The following is a 23,096-nucleotide window of genomic DNA, read 5'->3' as shown; positions in this document are numbered from 1 at the left end:
TAAATTATTATTTGTACCGGGTCGAGGTTCCATGGTAGTACTGTGGAATCACGAATCAATTTTTAACTTAAGGTAAATCTAGCAACAAGTCAAGTTGAGCTGGTACCTTGCAGCATGTCCCAGGCCAGCATAAGCTCTGGCTTCCACGGCTCTGTCCCCGAGACTTTGTGCTATCCTCAGCACGTTTTCGTGGTACGCTATTGCCTGCGTGAAGTTACGGCGGTAGTGGTGCGACGAACCCAAGTTAGAATATGCTCGGGCTTCTTCAACCTATGATCATGAGAGACAAACGTAAAATAAGATATAAAACAGGCAGTACCTATCGCATACGGCAATAATGAATTTACAGGATTTTATCAGTACACCGACGATATTCTCTTTCCAAGCCTTACCTGGTTCCCGAGTCTCCTCGCCAATCTCAAGTGCTGAGTGTGGCAGTCCACCGCAGAGTCGAACTCCCCCATGGCCAGATACACAGCCCCGACGTTCCCTATCTCCCGGGCCTCCTGCAGCCGGTCTCCCATCTGCTTCACCAGCTGCACGCACTGCTTGTGGCTGGCCAGAGCGTTGGGGTAGTCGCCTATCGCCGTGTACACGTGGCCGAGGGAAGTGAGCGCCGCGGCCGCTGCCTGGGTGTCCTGGGAATAAAACAAACAGGTCAAAATTGCAAGTGTTTAATACAACCCAGCTATTCGTTTGGAAATTCCTACACTCCTTGCACGTACATACTAATCAGTAAGCTTAGAAAGCTATCTTCTGTCTTCTTTTCTAGCCTTCAATAGATTTATAAACTATCTTTTGGACTTGGTAGTTTTGGATTTTTTTATAGATGTCTGAATCGGGGCTCTTTGAAACAGGGAAAAGAACACTAAAAGGTTGCTCTGTGCAAAGTGTTTCAGAGTAGCCAGTAAAGAGATATGGCGACGGCTCTGGTTTGCCCGATCGGACTTGTTTCTCCCGGTTTAGAAACAAGCTAATGAACTAACATACCCTTTTGCCGACATAATTGGGAAAATTAGATAGACAGATTGACTATATATGCTGAGGCGCAATGACGTTGATAGGGGCATTGAAAGTAGTAAATGTAAATTCTAAATAACGCAAATCTATATTTATATTTTTTTTCATTTTATTTCATTTTTGCACCACAACAGGTCAGGAGGCCCAATTACAGTGGTGAATTACATCACAGAACACCCAGGCTTGAGAAAAATTCTACATATAATTTTTGTGTTCTCACCGGGAATCGAACCCGGAACCTTCCGTTTGTGAGTCAAGCGTCTTGACCACTACACCACGGAGGCCACCATAAAAGAAAATGTTCATACATACGACACACATGTGTCCTCGATGGACTAAATAACTACTGATGTGTCCTCGGTGGACTAAATAACTACTGATTGCGGTTTTCTTTAAAATTATGTCCTTTGGCAGGGACATTTTTATGGCTCTTAATATTTTAAATCTTATCAATAGAAAAAAGGAGCGTAAATGTTTTATTAAATAAATAAATTTAAAAAAAAACATTATCTACCTACAGGGCTGCATTTAACAAGAATCCATTTACTTAATCCAGGATAGTCTGACGATGTCGGTCACGACGATACCCGGTCACTGGTAAAAATTGTAAATAAAAGTGGAATAAAGCTATATACGTATTTTTATTATTACAGTTAAAATGCAGTTCCACTAGGAAACGTCAGTAGAAAAACTCAATCTATTATAGACTAATTTGTTCTTTTTTGTGTACTCTTATTCCCTTTATTTGGGAAAAAACGGACACAACTTATGTTAAAACCTAATAAACAACGAAACTCTTAAAGAACTAGAACATGTGACTTACCTAGGACTCACAATGGACAGACAATTAAAATGGACAAAATACATGGACGGACTCACTAAAGTAATGACATCACTACATAGCCTCTTCTACAAAATTAAAGATTTTATACCGAGAAAGGAAAAAATTATGATGTACGAAGCCTATGTCAAAAGTAAATTGAGTTACATGATTGCCTTCTGGGGAACTGGTAACAAGACAGACATAACAAGAATACAAAGACAACAAAATAAAATTCTTAAACTAACATACAACCTACCCTACCTGACCTCTACGACTGAACTGTACAAAAAAACACACCAGTTTGACATAAACTACTTGACTAAAATTGAGACTTTAAAAATTGTGCACAAAATAACACTGGGAAACATACAAGACGACGACATAATATTTGTCAAAAATGCTGACATACACAAATATAACACCCGACAACAACAACACTATCATATTGAAAAAGCAAAGACAAACACAGGACAGTCAAAAATACTACATAATGGACTTAAACACTACAACGACTTGCCTTACTACCTGAAAACTTTTACTGGAGACAAATTTAAAATCAATCTGAAAAAGCACATGATGACTGAACTAACTAGACTAGACGAGACATAAAATGACTAGACAATATAAAATTTCTAATGTAACCCCAACGGGTTTTTTAAAATTGTAAATAAATAAAAAAAAAAAAAAAATGAATAAAATTTTCCTAACTTGAATCTCTTCAACCGACCTTCCGTAGACCCTACAAAGTGGAACTGTACACATAACTTATTTTCCCACTTTTAGTGGCATGTATACCAACTTAACAAGGCACCAACTGCGGCGAAACGGAAACGTAAATCATTCACTCTCTGCTCAGCGTTAGTACCGGTCAACTGACACGACCCAGCTAACGACATCCATCGAATGGGTAAATTCAATTCGCGTTAATTTAACACGGCTAGATTTCATTCAGTATTGTCTGCATCTCTCATTTATTATATTCTAATCTTAATTACATTGATTAAATCATAAAATAAGTAAATAAAGTTCTACATAATATGTAAGTGAATTTTTTTTTTTTAATACACGCAATCTTAAAAGAAAGCTTCTAGTAAGTCCAATACAATTGATTATCCATACACCAAAAACAGTCCACTACATACTAAAGAACAGTTTAACCGGGTCTAGTAGTGCTAGTACAGTCTCCTTACCTTGCACTTCATGGCCAGCACGAGCTGGTACCTGTGCGCCGTGAGGGCCTCCTTGAAGGAGCCCTGGCTGAAGTAGGCGGCCCCCAGGTTCCCGTGGGCGCGGCACTCGCCCGCCGTGTCCCCCAGACTCTTGGCCACTGCCAGATCCTGCTGCATGTACCCGATGGCCTTGTCCAGCTGGCTGAGGGCCCAGTGCGCCGAAGACAGCGCGCTGAACACCGAACCCCTGAGAAGAAAAATAAATTTTGCCTTTACTTAAACATCCATATTTCTTTTATTTCTATTCAAATGTAAAAAAAGAACACAGCTGGATAGGTTTCCTTGCATCAAAATCAATTCGGGATTAAGAAAAAATGCATTGTTGACTATTTATTGTATATACAGTACCCCGCAGTTCATAAAGTACATTGGGCTTAAGAAAGAGACTGCCGGCTTTGTAGAGCGGTCTTTGTGGCAAGAGTCCGGTACCTGTATGAATATATGAATGAAAAACTCTTTCCTCTATCGTTCTTGCTAGAGTTAGTTAGAACTATAATGTTTTTTTTCATCTATTGATATATTTTACATACCCCTTAATTTATTTAAAAATAAATTAAGACTTATTATTTCTGGTTGCGATACGACCCCACTTACTATTTAATGATGCACCCTCCTGAACACTTACTCCCTCACTAATACACATAAACACACATCTACACTTACAAATACACATAAACACATCCTTTTGTTGTAACACAATTTAATAATATGTATGATTTTTATTCAGAAACTTTGCTGGTCTGTCTTTAACTGTATTTAAAAAAAAATGTTATTATATCATTGGCGACTGTTTGTTTCTTTAAAATAAATAAATAAAAAGACGGTGCTCCACAAAGTCGGCAGTCTCTTTCTTAAGCCCGATGTACTTTATTTAAGTCGGGTACTGGACCTTACTTTTATCTTAAATATAACATGAAAAAATTACTTAAAAAAATCGTAACAAAGATTATTCATCATCATACATTATACGCCAAATAAGTAAAAGAGCGTCGAAGGTCATTCCAAGAGCGATTTTTTTAAAAAATCCTTTTAAAAATTCGTAACGGTAAAGTACGAATTTTTAATTATATTATAATACATTCGTGGTGTAATGTCGGTAATAATAATGTATTAATTATATTCGGTCGGCCTCGTGGTGTAATGGTCTGCGCGTTTGCTTACCACGCAAGAGGTCTCGGGTTCGATTCCCGACCTGGTTGATATGAAATATTTATTTAAAAGGGTGTTTTTACACTAGAATATTTCATACTCCCTGGATTGGTACCTGAAGCGTAAGACTGATCATCTTACCTTCTTGTAACAAAAATGATCAAGATACGCTGCGATCGGTGTACCAGTGCAGTGCCCTATGCACCATTAGGTGCGGAAAGGGAATGATGATGATGATGATAATTATATTCTTAGAGTATTGTGGAGAGCAACACAAAAAGCCGTGTGGTTGGCAGATCGCTTTGATCCGCAACGCGTGGTCCGCTGCACCGTCAGCTCGGACAAGATATTAAACGTCGTGCGCCGGAAGAACATTACACATTTCGTCTTGATATTTCGTGCCGCTCACTACAGTTCTGCGTCCAGTGTTCGCTATTGTAAATTCCTTCTGTACAAAAATGTAAGGATGTGACTCGTGTGAATCTACTCAATAAACAACGTTAATTGTAATCCATCTTTCTCATTTAACCTCAAATCAGTCTGTAAAGATGATCGCATCCGAACGAAGCTCGCGGCGGCCAGTTCGGCCATGTTGCGGCAATCCGCCCGGGCTGAACAAGGAACCGCAAAACGAGACGGAGAACGCCGCAAAAGGGCTGAGGCTGCTCCCAGAAACGGCACAAGACATTCCCAGGTCGTGAATTATAATACATTGTATTCCGAGGAAGAAATGTCACTCGCTACACAATCGAAGGGCTTTAGTGCAAAACAGACCATTTACAAAAAAATGCATATTGTCCCAATCATTGACGAATTTTTTAATTCTTTTTTTTTATCAATCTTCTTCTTCAGCCTTATCTCTCCACTGCTGTATAAAGAAAGCCCCTTCCAAACGTCTCCATTCCTTCTTATCACCCGCTTTCATCATCCATGTTTTACCGGCAATAGAGGCAATGTCATCGACTCATCTTTTCTGTGGCCTTCTAACACTTCTTTTGTTTGCCCATGGTCTCCACTTTATTATTCTGGGTGTCCACCTGCCATCACTTTGCCTCGCCAAGTGTCTTGCCCACCGCCATTTCAATTTTGCTGCACGATCCATGATATCCACGACTCCGGTTCGGCGCCTTATTTCTTCATTTCTTATTTTGTCTCCTAGACAAACACCGAGCCATTTTATTTTCTGGCTACTTTTCTGTATTACAGACATGGTTTCTAGTCCGTATGTTGTCACCGGCAATATGCATGATGCATAGACTTGTCTTTTTAAGCACACAGGGATTTTTTTATTTTCAAAAATGTATTTTAGTTTGTCGAAAGCAGCCCAACTTAGCCCTAATCTTCTTGGTAACTACGCTGTCTGGTTACCTTTACCAAGCTTGATTTTGTGCCTTAGATATATGTATTAACAAACAAACACACTTTTGCTTTTCCACCGACCAGTTTCAAAGTTAAACAAGCTTATTTCTTAAGATATACTTATCAAAGTTGTTTGATTTATTTCATTATAGTGAATAACCACAAAGTTAGTGCTCAAAGTATTTACTTTGTGGTCAAACATTTGAATTAATGTTAGTAAATTTTAGTATATAAACACTTACCAACGTTTTATGTCTACCGGTTTCGAGACGTACCCGTCTTTTCGTCAAGACACTCACTACTTTTTCTTCTTCTTCTGCAGCATTATTCTCTCCACTGCTGGATAAAGGCCTCTTCCAAACGTCTCCATTCCTTCCTATCACCCGCTTTCATCATCCACGTTTTACCGGCAATGGAGGCAATGTCGTCGACCCATCTTTTCTGTGGCCTTTCAACACTTCTTTTGTTTGCCCACGGTCTCCACTTTATTATTCTGGGTGTCCACCTGCCATCATTTTGTTTAGCCAAGTGTCCTGCCCACTGCCATTTCAATTTCGCTGCACGATCCATGATATCCACGACTCCGGTTCAGCGCCTTATTTCTTCATTTCTTACCCTGTCTCTTAGACACACACCCAGCATCTATCTTTCCGTGGATCGTTGCGAGCATTTTAATTTCTGGCTACTTTTTTGTGTTATAGACATGGTTTCTAGTCCGTATGTTGTCATCGGCAATATGCACGATTCATATACTTGTCTTTTCAAGCATATAGGGACTTCTTCATTTTCAAAAATATATTTATGTTTGCCGAAAGCAGCTTTTTATCAATATAATTGTTTATTAAACACTTTATATACATATAAGGGCGAGCATATTGCCTTAAGGCAATATCTTCCTACCAACCCAAACCGATTAGTTTGAGAAAATTACAAGTACATAGAAATATAGAATTTTATGATTTAATACAAAATAAAAAACAAAGAGTAACTAAAAAAAATAAAAATGATTAACGCTATACTTTGAAAAGAGGAGACGAGGAAAGGGGATACTATATTTATTTAAAATGGGTTTTCACTCCAGAATATTTCATTGTCCCTAAACTGGTACCTGAAGCGTAAGACTGATCATCTTACCTTTGTGGAACAAAAATGATTAAGATACGCTGCGATTGGTGTACCAATGCAGTGCCCCATGCACCATTATGTGCGGAAAGGGAATGATGATGATACTATATGAAATGTTTTTTATACAAAATAATTTAAAGTCTTTTTCACTAGGGAAATCTGTTCTAACGACTGTACAGTGTTTAAAAATGTTTTTTTTACATATTTCACTAGTCATTCGATTTGAAAAAAAAAATTATACATTTATTTACGAACATTGTCCATTTATACAATTCATAGGGTATTAATATTACAATATAAGAACAGTTGAAAACAAAGAAAAAAAGAAGCATTGACAAACGTAAGAGACAGTTCTTCTATCCCAATTTAAAAATAGTAAAACTTTATGATTTCCCTGCTTTTTATCAGACTGCAACCTTACGAGAGTCGATTATGAACAAGTTATTGATGGTTTTACATTTGTTTAAAAAATACTGTTTCAATGGAAAAACTTTTTTCCAAAATAGAAATAATCGAAAAAATAAAAATGCCAATGAGTGCGAAATTTCGGCGAGAAACGTTTATTTTGTAAAAAAGTAATAAAACGGAAATATTCAAATTTGCATTGCAACTCCATGTTTATATTTTCAAGAGCCTATCAGGCAATTCAACGCCATTCATCACGACCAATTATTTATTATGAAATAAAAAACTTTGAAAAAGATAAAAAAGCTAGTTTTATGAGCAAAAAATAGACGGTATTATTAGTAATTGGCATCCCTGCCATACCCCTCCCCCCCCCTTAGAATCGTGATTATTATTTATATCGGCCATTAAAAAGTTTTATAATTTAGCAAAAAAAAATGCGGATACAAAATATTGGCCACCAAAATATTTTTCGTAAATCAGACGAAAAAACATCTATAAAAACGATTTGAACTAAAATATTGAAACCTTTTTTTATTTTTTAAGAAAAATACTAGAAATATGAGTGCTTTAAAGTGCTTTTATTTCTTTATAAAAATTTAAGTTTGTAAAAATAAATTTCCTGTCCATTATCTTTAAATCATTATAACAATTTTTAATAACATACTTTGTTTTTATATGAGTACCAATGTGCCATTGTTTAGCCTAAATTTCAAGAGGCGCCATATGCCGGTCTAAAAGTAATTATGTTTTTGTTACATAAACATTTAAAGTATATTTTATCAGATAACATTTCTGAAAAGGAAATCGAGTGGAAGAAACTATGCCGTGTAGTGTAGTAGTTGGCATGTTCTCCTAACACGTTTGATTGATGAAGAATACAGTTTGGTAAGTAAAATAGAACCAGGCCCTGGACGACTGTTTTGACTCGATGGCTACTCTCAGATAAAACTCCTGAGAAAGTTAACCGACTTGAGACAACTCTGCCTTGTAGTGTTGTTTCAAAGGTGGTTCTACACTACTGTATTTAACTGTCCACTGACTGGCAGCTGAAGCGAAATATTGATCTCACTACCTGCCATGTAATGAAAATGAGCCAGATGCGCTGTCATTAAGGTACCAATACAGTGCCCTATGCATCACTTGATGCGGGTGGGAAAATGATGACTCTGCCTATCAACGGTTTTATAACACTCATCGACTTATGTTCTTTTGTTTAAAGTTTATTAACTCTGAAAAAGTAGACTCGGTGCAACAAAGTCACAAAAACTTATTTTTTAATTTAACAGGAGAGGACTTTTAAGTTTTTTTCACATTTATTGCCTTATGACTGGATTACTTTTTGCAGTTTGTCGGCCTCGCGGTGTAATGGTCAGATCGTTTGCCTACCGTGCAGGATGTCTCGGGTTCGATTCCTGACATGGTTGATATGAAATATTTATTTAAAAAGGTGTTTTCGCACTAGAATATTTCATAGTTCCTGGACTGGTACATGAAGCGTAAGACTGATCATCTTACTTTGGCGTAACAAAAAAAAAGATCAAGATACGTTGCGATTGGTTTACCAATGCAGTGTCCTATGCACTATTAGGTGCAGAAAGGGAATGATGATGATAATTTGCAGTAGGTTTTAAATCTTCATAAAATTCAAGAATGTTTGAGTATGTCCAAATGCTTGCAGAGTGGCTGGATTTCCTCCCAAGGGATTTATTCAAATTTAAATTTATTTCAACAGAGAAGAAAAACATTTTTAAGAAGGGAATATGGAAGTCTAGGCATTTACAGGGCTCATGACCTGTAGTTGGCTGGTTTAAGTGGCCACTTTACACAATGTGTAACATTCACCATTCTGCCCATGTTTGAACATCCACATTTCCTCAACTCTTCTATCTGTTGACTTTTGTGAAGTAAAAGAGCTGAAACCTTTATCACGTGGGTGAGGTTCATCCGGCTGAACCAAATCACCTACTAGGCAACGAATGAAAACAATTTTCTTTTTTTTATACTTCTTCTATTGAAATAAATTTATAAAATTGATTGTTTATTGTTTTTACTGTAGTTTCACAAAAAGCTTATTCTGAATTTAAAAAATGCTAATAAAAGACGTAAAAGTGTCCTGAATTGTGACTTAGTTGCACCGAAGGTGCGATGTGTACTTTGCCATTACAGTTTTTGAATTGAACAGTTTCAGGCGTACTCGCTTGTTTTTGAGGAACAAATATTTTGTTGTGTTTAAGAATCGGGGAAACAAATAAATAAATAAAGTGTCAGTTGAATCGCCCGACCAGAACCCAGGACAACGTTTGCTCGCAATCTCACAAACAATAAAACAATGCTACATACTTGAATTTGCATACAAAAATGTACAATCCAGGACGAAAGTTGTGATCCGAAACGTTTAAAAAGGACGATGAAAATTCTTGTACCTAATTATTCCAAATTCTGCCATGTCAAACTGTTAACCCTTCGATCACTGACGGTACAAATTTGTCAATAACTTATAATAATTATTATTACTATTATGGATAATTATTATTATTATTACGGCGGCCTCCGTAGTGTAGTGATCAAGACGCTTGACTCACTCACGGAAGGTTCCGGGTTCGATTCCCGGGGAGAACACAAATTCAATGTAATTTTTCTCAAGCCTGGGTGTTTTGTGATGTAATTCACCACTGTAATTGGGCCTCCTGGTCTGTTGTGGTGCAAAAGTAAAAAATAAATAAAATAACTTATATAGCGCCATTTTCGTAATATAATACCTCAAGGGCGCTTTATCTCAGTATCAGGCATAGAAGAAACATTCACATTCTATCACTTCTTCACAATATTTTAAATAATCCCACTTCGCCTGTTTGTCTGAGAGAGCTCATCCAACCTCTTTCACAACACGGACTATCTCTTCGTTCTAGTAACGAGAGAACCCTTTTAATACCCTGTCATCGCTCTAATTTTATCGCCTCCTCTTTCACAGTAGTAGCCGCTCGATTGTGGAATAATCTACTTACTAACGTTAGAGACGCCAATTCTTTATTTACATTTAAGTCAAGATTGAAATGTCACTATCTAAATATTTAAATTGTTCCTTTATCCTTCTATAATATTCATATAACGATTGAATCGGTGCAACGTAAATTGTTAAAATCGTTAATATTTAGAGTCGGATCAAATACTTTCATAATCAACTATTATAATCGTCTAGAGTACTTTCATATCTTTAGTTTAGAATTCAAAGGAATTTCGGCTGGTTTGATATTCTTGCACAAATTAATATCTAACTGTATAAATGCCCATGACATCCTTGCTCAGATAAACCTTAATGTACCTCGCCGTTACTTGCGTACTAATCCTGTCTTTGCCGTGGGAAATAAAATAAAACTAACATCGGATTCTTTTCCGCTCTGCCAAGGATCCTAAGAACAGTGAACGAAATCTCACTAAACGGCACTGTCAAGCATTCAAGAAGCAAGCGATGTTGTCAGTCCTGATTCGCGATGACAAACTTGCCACGTTCGCCTAGATTATGCCATAATTAATTAATTATTGTAGAATCCTTAAATTATGATTTCCTTAGAAATTAAATGAGATTACTTGAAGATCGTAGAGTTATGGCTGATTTGTTCTTCTTATTTAAAACAATAAAATCGATAATTGACAGCCCTGCTCTGCTTGAACTAATTCAAATTCGAATACCTGGTAGGTGCACTAGAAGTAAGGAATTATTTTTTTGCAATAACAACACGGACCAACTTCGAAATGCACTCACCTATACCCAGTACCCAGGATACATAGGTACGGAAATGAATTAGAACAAATATTCGATTATATCGCACAAAAATGTCTAAAATTAATAACATGTTTCTTTATTTACGATGAAACGTTCGTTGAACCAGCTAATAGCAGGCAAGCTAAAGTTCGGGCAGGACAACGTCTGTCGGGTCGTTAGTAATATATACCCAGAATACATAGGTATGGAAATGAATTATAACAAATATATTATATTTCAATACAAATTCGGTTCATGAATTAAATTAAATTTTTACTCGTTATTCATTAGAAAAATAATGGATTTATGTAAAAATATATTACTAATTTAACTTTGTTTCCTGGAAAACGTGTTTTTTTTTCTTTATTTAACGTGTTAGACATAATTTAAATTGAACATTGGTGGATTTATTGCCAAATGGCAACTTCTGACAACCAACTGATGATGATGATTTCACTAAATAAAGGTATTATTTAGTTAATTTAAGTTTTTATTTTTTATTTTATTGCTCAAAAAATTATATAAAAAAAAACTAATGCTGTGTTATTTTTAAAAATTATTAATATCTAGTTATTCTCAAGTTTACTGTGTTATATTTTTATTTAGAAGATAAGATTTTCCCATGGTTTTTGTTATCTTTTATTTAGAGATGTTATGTTTCTTTTTTACTTTTTGTATTATATGCTCACTATTTTTTTTAGTTTAAACTATTCTATTATTGCATACTATGTACAGCATGTTTATTGTGCACTGCTGTGATTATTCGTGTAAATTATTATTTATTGTAAAAGGTTCTTTGAACCGTTGATATATAAATAAATACATAATTATACCTTGGTAAATTTGTTTAGATTAAGTGTTACTTAGTAATAATTATTCAATAACGCCAATCTGTTAAGGCTTTTATAAGCCATTTGATTGGCTTTTAAAAAATTACAAAAATTTAAAAACATTTAGTAGAAATTCATCTTTTAAATATCGAGTTGGGCTGAGATTTTCGTCCCTTGTTGAATGCATGGCAGCGGTGACAAGATGCTCGGAGCAAAATGCACGGATAAATAACGACTACACGAGTTTTAGCGTTTTCGGAAGAAAAATAATACCGAGCCTATATTTCAAATGCGGGCTGTAATGAATATGGGCGCCTTCGATGCGAGGTGCGGGGTACCACAGGGAAGGCTTTTAAACCCACGATAAATTTAAAGAGAACAGTATCTCAACAGAAACGAAAAAATGACTATTCATCCTCTTTTCAATTGTTCCAAGAAGCTTAACTTTTAGACATACGACAAATATATTGTTTTCAATTATTAAAATATATATTTAAGAACCAAAATCTATAACCTACTTCCACTATCTATTAAAACAATTAGTAACGAGAAAAAGTTTAAAAAGGCTATGAAAAATGGATAGTGGAGCTAGGTAGAAGTAAAATGGTTTATCTCATTCGCCCATACCAATATTGAACCAACTGCTCCACAAGTGTACAGCTTATGTTAGGTTTTTGTTATTTTTAGTGTGTGTTTTGTAATATAAATAATATAGATGTACATAAATACCTTGTTTTTAAAACTGTCTGAATATTTGTTGATTATCTTCGTTTTTTTAAGTTAGTCTTCATTGTTTATTCTCAAATGTATTTAAAAAAAAGTATATTGTTAAGTGTCCTCGGCAGGGGAAACCCCAGTGAGGTCACATGGTTTTTATTATTAACTATAGTTTGTAAGCAAAAAATATGAATAAATAAATGAAATTTATTTACAAGTAATTAAAATAGACCAAGTCGAAGAAGGAATCGTGTGTTAGAAATACCACATTGTAAAACGAGGCTAGCACAGAGACATGCATATTTTATAGACCCAAAAATGTTTAATTCCTTTTTTACTAATAATATTTCATAAATCCCAAACTTTTAAAATTTTCCTTCTTTTAAAAAACAAGCACTATCCTGGATTCAAACTAAAGATATGAACTCTTTAATAATAAGGTATATTTTTATGGTTTTTAAATATTTTTTTATCCTTTTTTAATATTTAAAAAAAAAGAAAATACCTTATAATCTTTTGCAGAATATTATCTTTTCTCTTTCTTATGTTACACAAAAATATTATAACTGTCTATTTATTATAGGAGCAAAAATTCATAAACATTTCTTGCATTTCTTATGTATCTACTCTCACTGCTTCCACCTTCCATGGAATCATTTCTCTACAATACCGCAGAGTGTGTGCGGACCAACTACTGCTTTACAAAATTATGACAGGAATGGTTGACTGTACAGAGCTGGTTGGTTTAATAACAATACATGTGCCAGCCAGGATTTCTAGACGGTACCACCTGTTTCATGTACCAATAAGTAAAACATCGTACATTAAAAATGCTTTTTTTCGTAGGACTTTTTCAATGTACAATACAAAATTTAAAAATATAGATTACACAAACATCACTCTGTCAGATTTAAAATTTACACTAAAAATGTATTATGTAACTTAGTAGACATTATAATAATAAATATGTACATCTCCCCTCCCCTCCTTATCCTCTCTTCAAGCATTTTTGTCCTTATCCCGCCCAATTTACAGCAACTTAATGTTCTTAAAATAAATATTTAAAAAATCTTTGATTATTGAATACATGAAAATAACATTTTTATGTGTATAAATTGTATGTATTTATTTGATATGTAATATATTTTCCTTACTAACTTTGTATACTATGTGGAAATCTGTTATTAGTTCTGAGTTTATACACTATATCTGTTTGTTTACTAAAAATATGTATGTAGAACTGTTGATTTTCCAAATAAAATAAAATAAAAATAAAATACCTACGAACAGGTCATGCCCTTGTGGGATTTTTGTTTACTATTTTTACTGTTAATATGTATTTATTTGCCATGTAATTATCCTTTATTTTATTAATACTCAGTTTTACCTCTTATGTATATTGTAAAAAAATACATTTAAAAAAATCCTTTCGAGGCGCCATTTTCGTCAAAAAATAAATACCTCAAGGGCGCTTTACAAAGTAATTCTATAAATATTGATTTGAAAACATCTTAAAATTTAAAACCTTTATAAAACTTTTGAGTGGAAACTACCTTATTTGTCACTATATGCAATGAATTTATTCAAAAGAACAGGTGGGTTATAAGTTTTGTCCGAAACATCCCTTCACTCTTACGCCCGCATCCATTGGTGCAGATTGCAGATAGAATGTGAGATTAAGGTAACATAATATCACATACTACGAATACCGATAAAAATATATGAAATAGATTTAGAATAAATTATTGTATTTTCAAAATCAATGTGGATATTGAGGAGAAATGTTTTCATGTGTATATTTTTTTTTAATACGTCACTAGAAAAACGCGACATGTTTGGCCGAAAGTTGTGACGTCAAGATTCGTGACAATGTTCTAAATGCACCTAGAGTATTCCTCTGTTATCTAGTCTCCATATTATGATGTTCACATCAAAAATATTGAGTCAGTTCAACATCGATTTTAAGGCAGGAAGTTGGGCTTATCCAGAAACCAATATATGTATAATGAGTTAGAAACTAGCTTAAATATATCTTCATTTTAAGACCGTCGAAATAAATCCGACCTTCTAGTCCTATTTAAAATTCTCAATTCACTATTTGATGCGCCTGAACTACTGAGCTCAATAAAATTAAATATCCTAACTAGAAACCCCAGATAAAATATACTCTTTAATACCAATCATAGAACTAACTATAGTTTTTATATGCCCAGAATTATAAGGTCTGCTGACAAACATACCAGTCTTAAATTCTTTGATAACAAATTGTCTTCTTTCAAGCGATCACTGAATCAAATTCAATTATAAACACCAATCTCCCGCTTCCACTCCCGCACAGTATACTATATACTATTGTGTCTTTATTTTCCCTTTTAATAATTTTCTATGCATAAATATGTCCTTTAAAATGCCCATCGAGCGTAGATATAAATAAATAAACAAACAAATTTGAACGATCAGAAACAAATAGACATGAATCGTGACGTATTATGGGTGTGGCCAATGGAATGATCGTTTTTGCAGGAATTCAAAATTTAAAATAAAATAAAAAAATGCTGCTTATTTAAGTTAACTAATGAGTTGATAAATGCTTTTCCAAATTTGTAGATAAAAGTATCTTGTGGATATTTGTGGATAAGTTTAGTTTTAACACAATATTATTTTGGTATGTATATATATTTACATATTTATACACACACAATTCTGGGTTTTTTGATCCCAAGTAGGAGTAGGTATATTATTATTTATATCACTACAGAGATGGGTAGAATTTTTTGTTTCAAGATTATGGATATTCGAGCGTTTACAGGGCTTATGACCTGTCATAGGTTGGGTTCAAGTGGCCACTTTTATGTAGAATTCTACAACATTCCCCATTCCGCTTATAGAGTCGGATAGAGTCTTAGCTACATAAATAAAGTAATTTGCTTTAATACTTAACCTCAATATCAAATTCATAGATGGCGCTCCAAACGCGCTAGCGAAAGCTTTCCCTGTTTCATGACATATATATTAAAACCAAAAATGTCACCGATATGGATATTCGCTAATAAGCGGAATGGGGAATGTTGTAGAATTCTACATAAAAGTGGCCACTTGAACCCAACCTATGACAGGTCATAAGCCCTGTAAACGCTCGAATATCCATAATCTTTAAACAAAAAAATCTACCCATCTCTGTAGTGATATAAATAATAAGTTTAGTTTTCTATAATAAATTACAATGAACTTCCATCCAGAATTTTCACTTACAAACTTAAATGTTTCAACTATAATATAATAATAATGACAATTATGTCGAATTTTCAGATCTATCACACTAAGTGGTTTATAATATCAATCTGGTATCCATTAAAGTTTAATTTCATCAATCACAATTAACTTCAAATTATAAGTTTCAATTTGAATATTTTACCTCAGTTAAGATTTCCACCAAAGACATGTTTTTCAAGACGCAAGCGTGGGACTGAAAATGGGTCCTCTCACTGTCGATATAAAAGAAAAGACATAGCTATAAACTGAACGAGTACCTACTCCAGTCATTGTAGATCGAACTGATCCAATAAACTGGTCACAGAATACTTCCTCTACGCAAAATACCATAATGATGTTACAATGCAAATGAAGAGAAAGATCGAGAGATATTTAATCAAATATATTATGGACCTATACACTATACAAATTCGAGTTCATACATCCCTTAAAAGGATTGCTAGCAGAGAAATGACTTTTTAAGGCGGCGGCTCTCAAAATATTTCGAGTAGCGACGCTTTTTTAAATTATGCTTTTCCTGTGGCGTCCTAATCTAAGTAAAAAAAAATCATAAGTAAGAGATAAAAGTAAATAACACCCGTGAAACTACATTATTGAACAGGGCCCTTATTACAATAGAAAATTAACACTTATCTTAAAATTTATCTACAAAGTAAAATTAAGTTTTGTGTTCCTGAAAAGCAGAATATGCATACAATTCTTTATTTTAAACGTGTTCATTTGAACTTAATTCTGCAGGAAGTAGCCGGCCATAGAAAACTGAAACTGAGATAATAGCACTTTTGTGAAAAGTGTGAATAATTAAATCTACACAACAGTTTTGTTTCTTACTTCGTCAAACGATAAATAATGCATTCATTCGTTTTTTTATAATGCAAAAAAAAATTGATCATGTATCTGACCCGATTTAATGATTTTAATTACAGCCAGATCTAACATTGAATAAAACTCATACAAACTCTGAATGTATGAGGTGACATTCATTTTCATGACATTTTGACATCATGAAATTTTCAGAATGTGATTATTACAGTTTTTTTTGTATGAAGCAAAACTTAGATTTTTTTTGCGTGTTGGTATAGTGAGTGTCTTGACGAAGGGACAGGTACGTCTCGAAACCGGTAGACATAAAAAGCCGGTAAGTGGTTAGATACTTATATATACCAACATTAATTACAAAACAAGTTAACGTTTATATTCAATTTTATCCACAAAGTCTAATAAAGTTTTCTATATAAAAAATATTTTTTTTTTCCAAACATGTTAAATTGCAGGTTACTAACGAAAATACTTTAAATTTTCTTATAAATATACACATTTTCGTACATAAATATTAATTTTACATTATACCGCCTCGATCTGTAGGTAACCATGAAGAAAAGGTTTGTAATTGCCTCTCTGGACATATATAGAAGATATATAATATTGCTAGACTCGAACCCTTTGAAATTGTATACAGAATGCAATGTATCACAAAAGATAATTTAATAAAAATAAGAATAAGGTATAAAAATTAAAGAAGCTAGTAAAAATAATAAGCTAAAAAAAATGTATGTCAGCTGTCGAAAAATATTTTACGTTGAATTATTTACAAGAAACATTAAAAAAATATTTTTAAAAAATATATTTGGAACAAGGCTAAGGTACTCGGAAAAAATAGTTTTTGTTTGTCTTGGAAATGGGATGTTCGATCACTGATATTGGTTTATTACCTTTATGAGTCCAATAACCATTGTTGCAAAGTTCAAGAACAATGGCGCGTGATAACTACTTTTAACTACAGTGTGGATATCTGTTAAGGATATTCAATCTTTCCTGCATTCTGCTTCAAGATTATGGCGTTGAAAACTAAAAAATGGGCACTGAAATAACAGATGTTTGATACTCTGTGAAGAAATATCATCGCATGGACAATAGTCATCATTCATTAATTTAAACCTTTATAGGTAACTTCTCATAGCTCCGTGTCCGGTAAAAATTTGGGTCGTTTCGAAAGTACTCAAGTGAAGATGACGGAAGGACACGAACATTATTAGTGGAAGAATTTGCAATATATTGCTGCAAGTATGTAAATTTCTATCTGCACCCAATCTGTGTAATGCAAGCAAAATGCACACGTTTGCCGCAAACATGAAGTGAGTTATCTTTCGCAATTTGATGAATAATGCACTCATGTCCATCGACAAAATCCCTAATTAAACAAAAAGTTTGTAAAAAGCAGAGACAACCTCGCTTCACGTGGCGTAATCCATTTTAATTTGCGGCAGTCACATTCGCGACCTTAAAATGGCCGACGGAATTCGAATCCGGACTCGGATATCGGACGTTCGATTCCAGAGACAATCGCTCGCTGCAGACGTGACGCCACGAATGTTCCAAAAGCAATAATTAACGTCTTGCTGTAGTGATGTGAAAAATCCCCCCCATTTTTTACCTATTGAATTATTAAAATATTTAGATATATTTATATTGCACATTATATCGTCTGTGTGTATTGAATGTGAAAATAAACCAGTGCCTCGATTATGAACGCTATCTTCATCTGTATATATCGAGACGGTATACTTAACTTCTGTACTATCTGTATCTTATCTCGGTATGTTTTACCTATGTACTTGTCATATCGACATCATATGATCGAAACAAGCCAATGAAATGACCGCAAACAATTAGTCCGCGTTCTTTACGCCATTAACATTTAAAATAGTTCTCATTTTTATTTTAAATAGGATTCTGTAATAAAAAGTGCTCACTTCAAAGCGATTATTAACTCCAATAAATCACAATTCAAGCAAAAATGCTCGCTTAAAGAAGAATTTTGTATGACTTTTGGAAATCACCTAGACGGTATGCTTGACGATCGTCTGTATGTATCTACCGATCGACTACAAAGCCGGCTCCTTTAACGTCTCGATACATACACTCGGAAAGATAGTAAAACAGATGGAAAAATTTTTATAACTAAATTATTTTTTTAGAGTGGTAACTTTTTAACGCCTAGATAATCTTATTTGCTAATATAGCGATATTATTTTCATATCTAGGCGTTCGTTTTATTAAAGTGACAGTTATGTCGAAATTTAATTTGACTTCAAAATTTACTCATTTCTCTCTCATATTTTTAATAGACTTCGAAGAAAAAAAGTACCAACCTAAAAACGATTAAAATTTTTAATAAATCATAATTATAGGAAAAATTGCTAGGTGGAACAAAGTTTTTGACACTTTTAATGCGTAGATAAACGTATCAAGGGGTTCTAGACCCGTCGGTATAAACCAATGTACTTATTTGCTCCAACTAGGGAGCGGACATAGAATAATAAAAAAAATCTTTTTTGTACTTATTAGTAGCATTAAAAATATTTTTATATTTGTCATTTTAAATTCCCGTGAAAACGGTTCATTGCATTGGCAACGCCTTTTGACTTTTGTTTGTGTCCGTTTGAATTTAAACAGAAGTAGAGAGAGGCAGAGAGAACTAACAGCCACACACGTCTATCCTGCCAAACATTCTTAGCTTCTTCCACATTCATACATCTTGTCATACATGCCCTTCGGTTCTGTCGACTTTTGACATGACCAGACGTAAAATTTTGGTTTATCTGATCATGCCACGCCTTGGCCGTCCTCGTCTCACGTTACCGTCCATTTTCGCCATATATACTTGTTTTACCATTCTTACATCGTCCATTCGTTCTACGTGACCAAACCATCTGAAAGACCCTTTCTTGATCTTATCAATTATACTTGACTTAGATTTGCACTCTCGCCCGATTTCATCATTCGCAACCCTGTCAAACATTGGTTTTTAGAGATCGTTTAATTCGATTGGTTAATTATTCTGATTCCATTTATAATTTTTTTATCGGTATTCGTAGTATGTGATATTTCTGCGTTATTGTTTTATTAAAGTTCAATACAATGTCATGCCCATCGCTAGTCTCTCCGTCACAGGACGCGGACGGGAGGAGGGGACAGCGGAGGAACTGCAGTCGGCAGTCGGAGCCGGCAGATAGCAGATAGCAATCAGCCGTCATCGCTGAGACCGAGGGCCCTTAATCCTCGATCAGGACAAATAAAAGAACGTCACCAAAACAAATGAAGGCAGGACGCGGTTTGTATTTTGGAGGGAAATTAAGTAAAAATAAATCCTACCTACACGGCGATATTCTAAAATGGTGACGTGTTTCAGTAGTGACTGCATCAACAATGAAATATTGTAGTTTAAACAAGCTTTATTTATTATTTATTTATTTTTATTTGAGAAGGTAAACATGAACAGAAAATATAAAAGGAAAAATAATGAAACCCACTAAGCCGCGAAACCGCGAAACCGGCTTGTCAGCAAGTTTCTTATTTTTCTATTTAAATTTATTTCAACAGAGGGAAAACATTTTTGAGAAGGGAATATGGAAGTCTAGGCATTTACAGGGCTTATGACCTGTCATTGGCTGGTTTAAGTGGCCACTTGACACACTGTGTAACATTCACCATTCTGCCCATGTTTGAACTTATTATTGAAACTAAACGTTTTAGAGAAGGAAATATCGTAGTCAAGCATTCATGTCGCTTTGCGTCTAGATAACTGTAATGGAATATACGCAAATCTCCCAAAATATCAAACTTATAAACTTCAATCTGTTTTCAATGCAGCAGCAAGGCTTATTACGGGAGTAAAAAATATTCTCACATCTCACCTCATAATCTCAATTTTATCTTATTTTATTTTATTTTATCTCTAATTCTTAATATTTTATATATATTTATATTTTCGACACTTGTGCAATAATATTTACACACATGTCCATCCTCATTCTAATAACACAAACTCTCACACACTTACATTCACACAAACGCACTAGTATGTATTGTACGTGTATTATATGTATTTCTGTGGATATCTGTCATTGGTTTTATTCTCTGTATATTTAATTGGTTATATTTTTGTGTACATGTATTACTGTTGATATCCCCAATAAATAATTTTAAAAAAAATTAAAAAAATTATCATCTTCTCTGTTGGGATATATTAATATTATAACCCCCAAAGGGGTTAAATCCAGTCCATGTCTCTGAACATTTGGACATACGCAAAATATTGTTAATTACTTATTGGTACAGAAAGCGACAAAAACACTTTCCTCTGCAAATGCTTTACAAATAAGTGCATTTATAATGCATAAAAAACCTCTTGCCGTTTTGAATGCTGTTCTAGTACCTATTATTTCTAATTATAATCTGTCAAGCTGTTAAGCTGATGGCTGTGATCAATACAGAATCAGATTCTCAACTGGTCAACTTTCATTACTAGTTTGCCAAGATGTATTATGTAGGTACTGGGTACTCATAACTCGTTTGACATCATTACATGGCTATAAGATCATTTTATCTTTATTTATATTTGTTTTTTTGTTTGTATTTAATCACAACTTAACGGAAAGTTCTCCAAAATAAAATAACATATTTCGCAACAAAAAAATCCCTCAGTCAAGTCATTTTGCCTGTAGGTGCCTAGACTTCTATTTTCACTTCTCGAAAGTGTTCATTATCTCTGTTGTAAAATGTTAAATATTTTTTAATTCTGCCAAGATAAAGGTTGAATGATAGTTGTTAGTAAATCGGCAATGTCCCTTTTATCTTTGTACTTAACACTAACAAGACATATTTTATTGTCACTGGACGGATGATTCCGGTAACCGGTAAATCCTTGTTCGTATCCGGTAAAAGATTAATAATATCCATCTCAAATGATCTGTTTTACGTGACAGCAAATGACCATCATTAAAGACAACTATGCAATAATACGACTTTATCAAACCTTTATAAAATAACGACAGAAAAAAAATAATGGTTTATATTATTTATTATTTTAGGGCTTACATTATTTAAAAGTATTTAAGGGGTTTAAGTAAAGTTATTTCGTGTCTAGTCGTATAAAAATACCTTTTTGTGCGTGAAATAAAATTTGAAGATGATGACAATCCGCCAATACCTTCTCTATGACTGCATGGTACTATTATGATGTTTCTATAGACGCAACCAAAGCTCTTGTAAATGTTTATGTCGTTTCGCGTCTAGATTACTGTAATGGAATATACACAAATCTCCCAAAATACCAAACAAATACACTTCAATCTGTTTTCAATGCAGCAGCAAGGCTTATTACGGAAGGCACATCTCACAACATCTTCGAGATTTGCACTGGTTAAAAAGCCCAGAGACAATAAAATACGAGCTTTGCTAGACAGTATTCAAATCCCTTCATGAAATGGCTCCAAGGTACCCATCGGATCTTTGTATTAGGGAAAATACATGTCAAAGAAAATCAACTCTTAGGTCAGCAATTGATTCTAGAAGTGGAAAACGTGTCGAAATCCGGCGCTCCCCAAACACTAGATTTAGAGATCGTGCTTTTGGCGTTGCCGGCTTCTCTGCCTGGAACCGATTGTCTTCAAACTTACGAATCATCGACAGTCCCAGTCAATTCAGATCTCAACCAGAATCTCACTTCTTTAGATTATCGATCCGCTTAATTTTAAATCAGAAAATATAATATGTCACTTTGGCTTAGTTAGAATGTAAGTTTGGGTATACAATTGTAAAGCGCCCTTGAGGTGATTTTTCACAAAAATGGCGCTATAAATCAGGCAAATATTATTTATATTATTATTACGAAGATTGTTATTATTGTTCAGAGCGATTACGAAAATGAACTATAAACCATGTATCTCCGAGCTTTGAGGTAAGTATCTACGTCGATAGATATCGAAAGCACCCGTAACCCTCGATGACGTATTTACCCATTGAAAGTGACAAAAATCAAGTTCAAGCAAGCTTTTCATTTGTTTTCAGGTGGCTACTTTTAATCACAGAAGCCTATTTAAAATACAGAACGGAAAGAAATCATTTTTAAATTGACAATGAGCGTGGATTAAAATTTGACAGGTAAGATAATGTCAACACCATCTAGCGGTTAAGATTAAAATAAAATAAAACCAATTAATGTAAAATGAAAACGGAGTGTTCTCTGTTTATGATAGTCTCCATCTAACATGGCAGAGCCTGTTCTAAGATGGAGATTTTCTATCTTTAGAGCATAAGTAGTCCTATACTAATAAAACAATAACATAAAAAAGAAAAACTAAAACTACTTAATTATAAATGCCTAGCTAATCAAATGTAAGAAATTAAAAATCGTTATTATACAAATATAAAGTATATGTGCCAAGAATACACGTTACTTAAACATAAATAATATAGTATAATATATAATAAAACGAATATAAAGCAATGAAATACATAAAAATATAAATAATATGTGTACCGATTATATAAAGTACAACGTTTTTTGATTTACATATATTTTTCAAAAAAATCTCTCGCTACACTATTTACAGGTA

The 23,096-nt window shown here is 34.0% G+C and overlaps 1 protein-coding gene across 2 annotated transcripts in view; it reads right to left on the bottom strand.

The window, feature by feature from the left end:
• LOC148280057 (tetratricopeptide repeat protein 28) overlaps positions 1 to 23,096 on the bottom strand; it is a 166,917-nt gene that overhangs the window by 31,477 nt on the left and 112,344 nt on the right. For both annotated transcript variants that reach the window (XM_088228987.1, XM_088228988.1), the window contains exons 7-9: positions 3,034 to 3,259; positions 393 to 638; positions 107 to 270 (exon numbers count right to left, since the gene is read on the bottom strand). In XM_088228987.1, coding sequence (XP_088085113.1) covers positions 107 to 270; positions 393 to 638; positions 3,034 to 3,259 — 636 coding nt within the window. The remainder of the gene's footprint in view (positions 1 to 106; positions 271 to 392; positions 639 to 3,033; positions 3,260 to 23,096) is intronic.

The sequence above is a fragment of the Micrasema longulum genome, unplaced genomic scaffold (assembly GCF_059751315.1).
Source record: "Micrasema longulum isolate JH-2025_06_02 unplaced genomic scaffold, ASM5975131v1 h1tg000624l, whole genome shotgun sequence".
Lineage (NCBI taxonomy): Eukaryota > Metazoa > Arthropoda > Insecta > Trichoptera > Brachycentridae > Micrasema > Micrasema longulum.
Note: the sequence above shows the minus strand (reverse complement) of the source record. Positions and strands in the feature narration are given on the sequence as shown.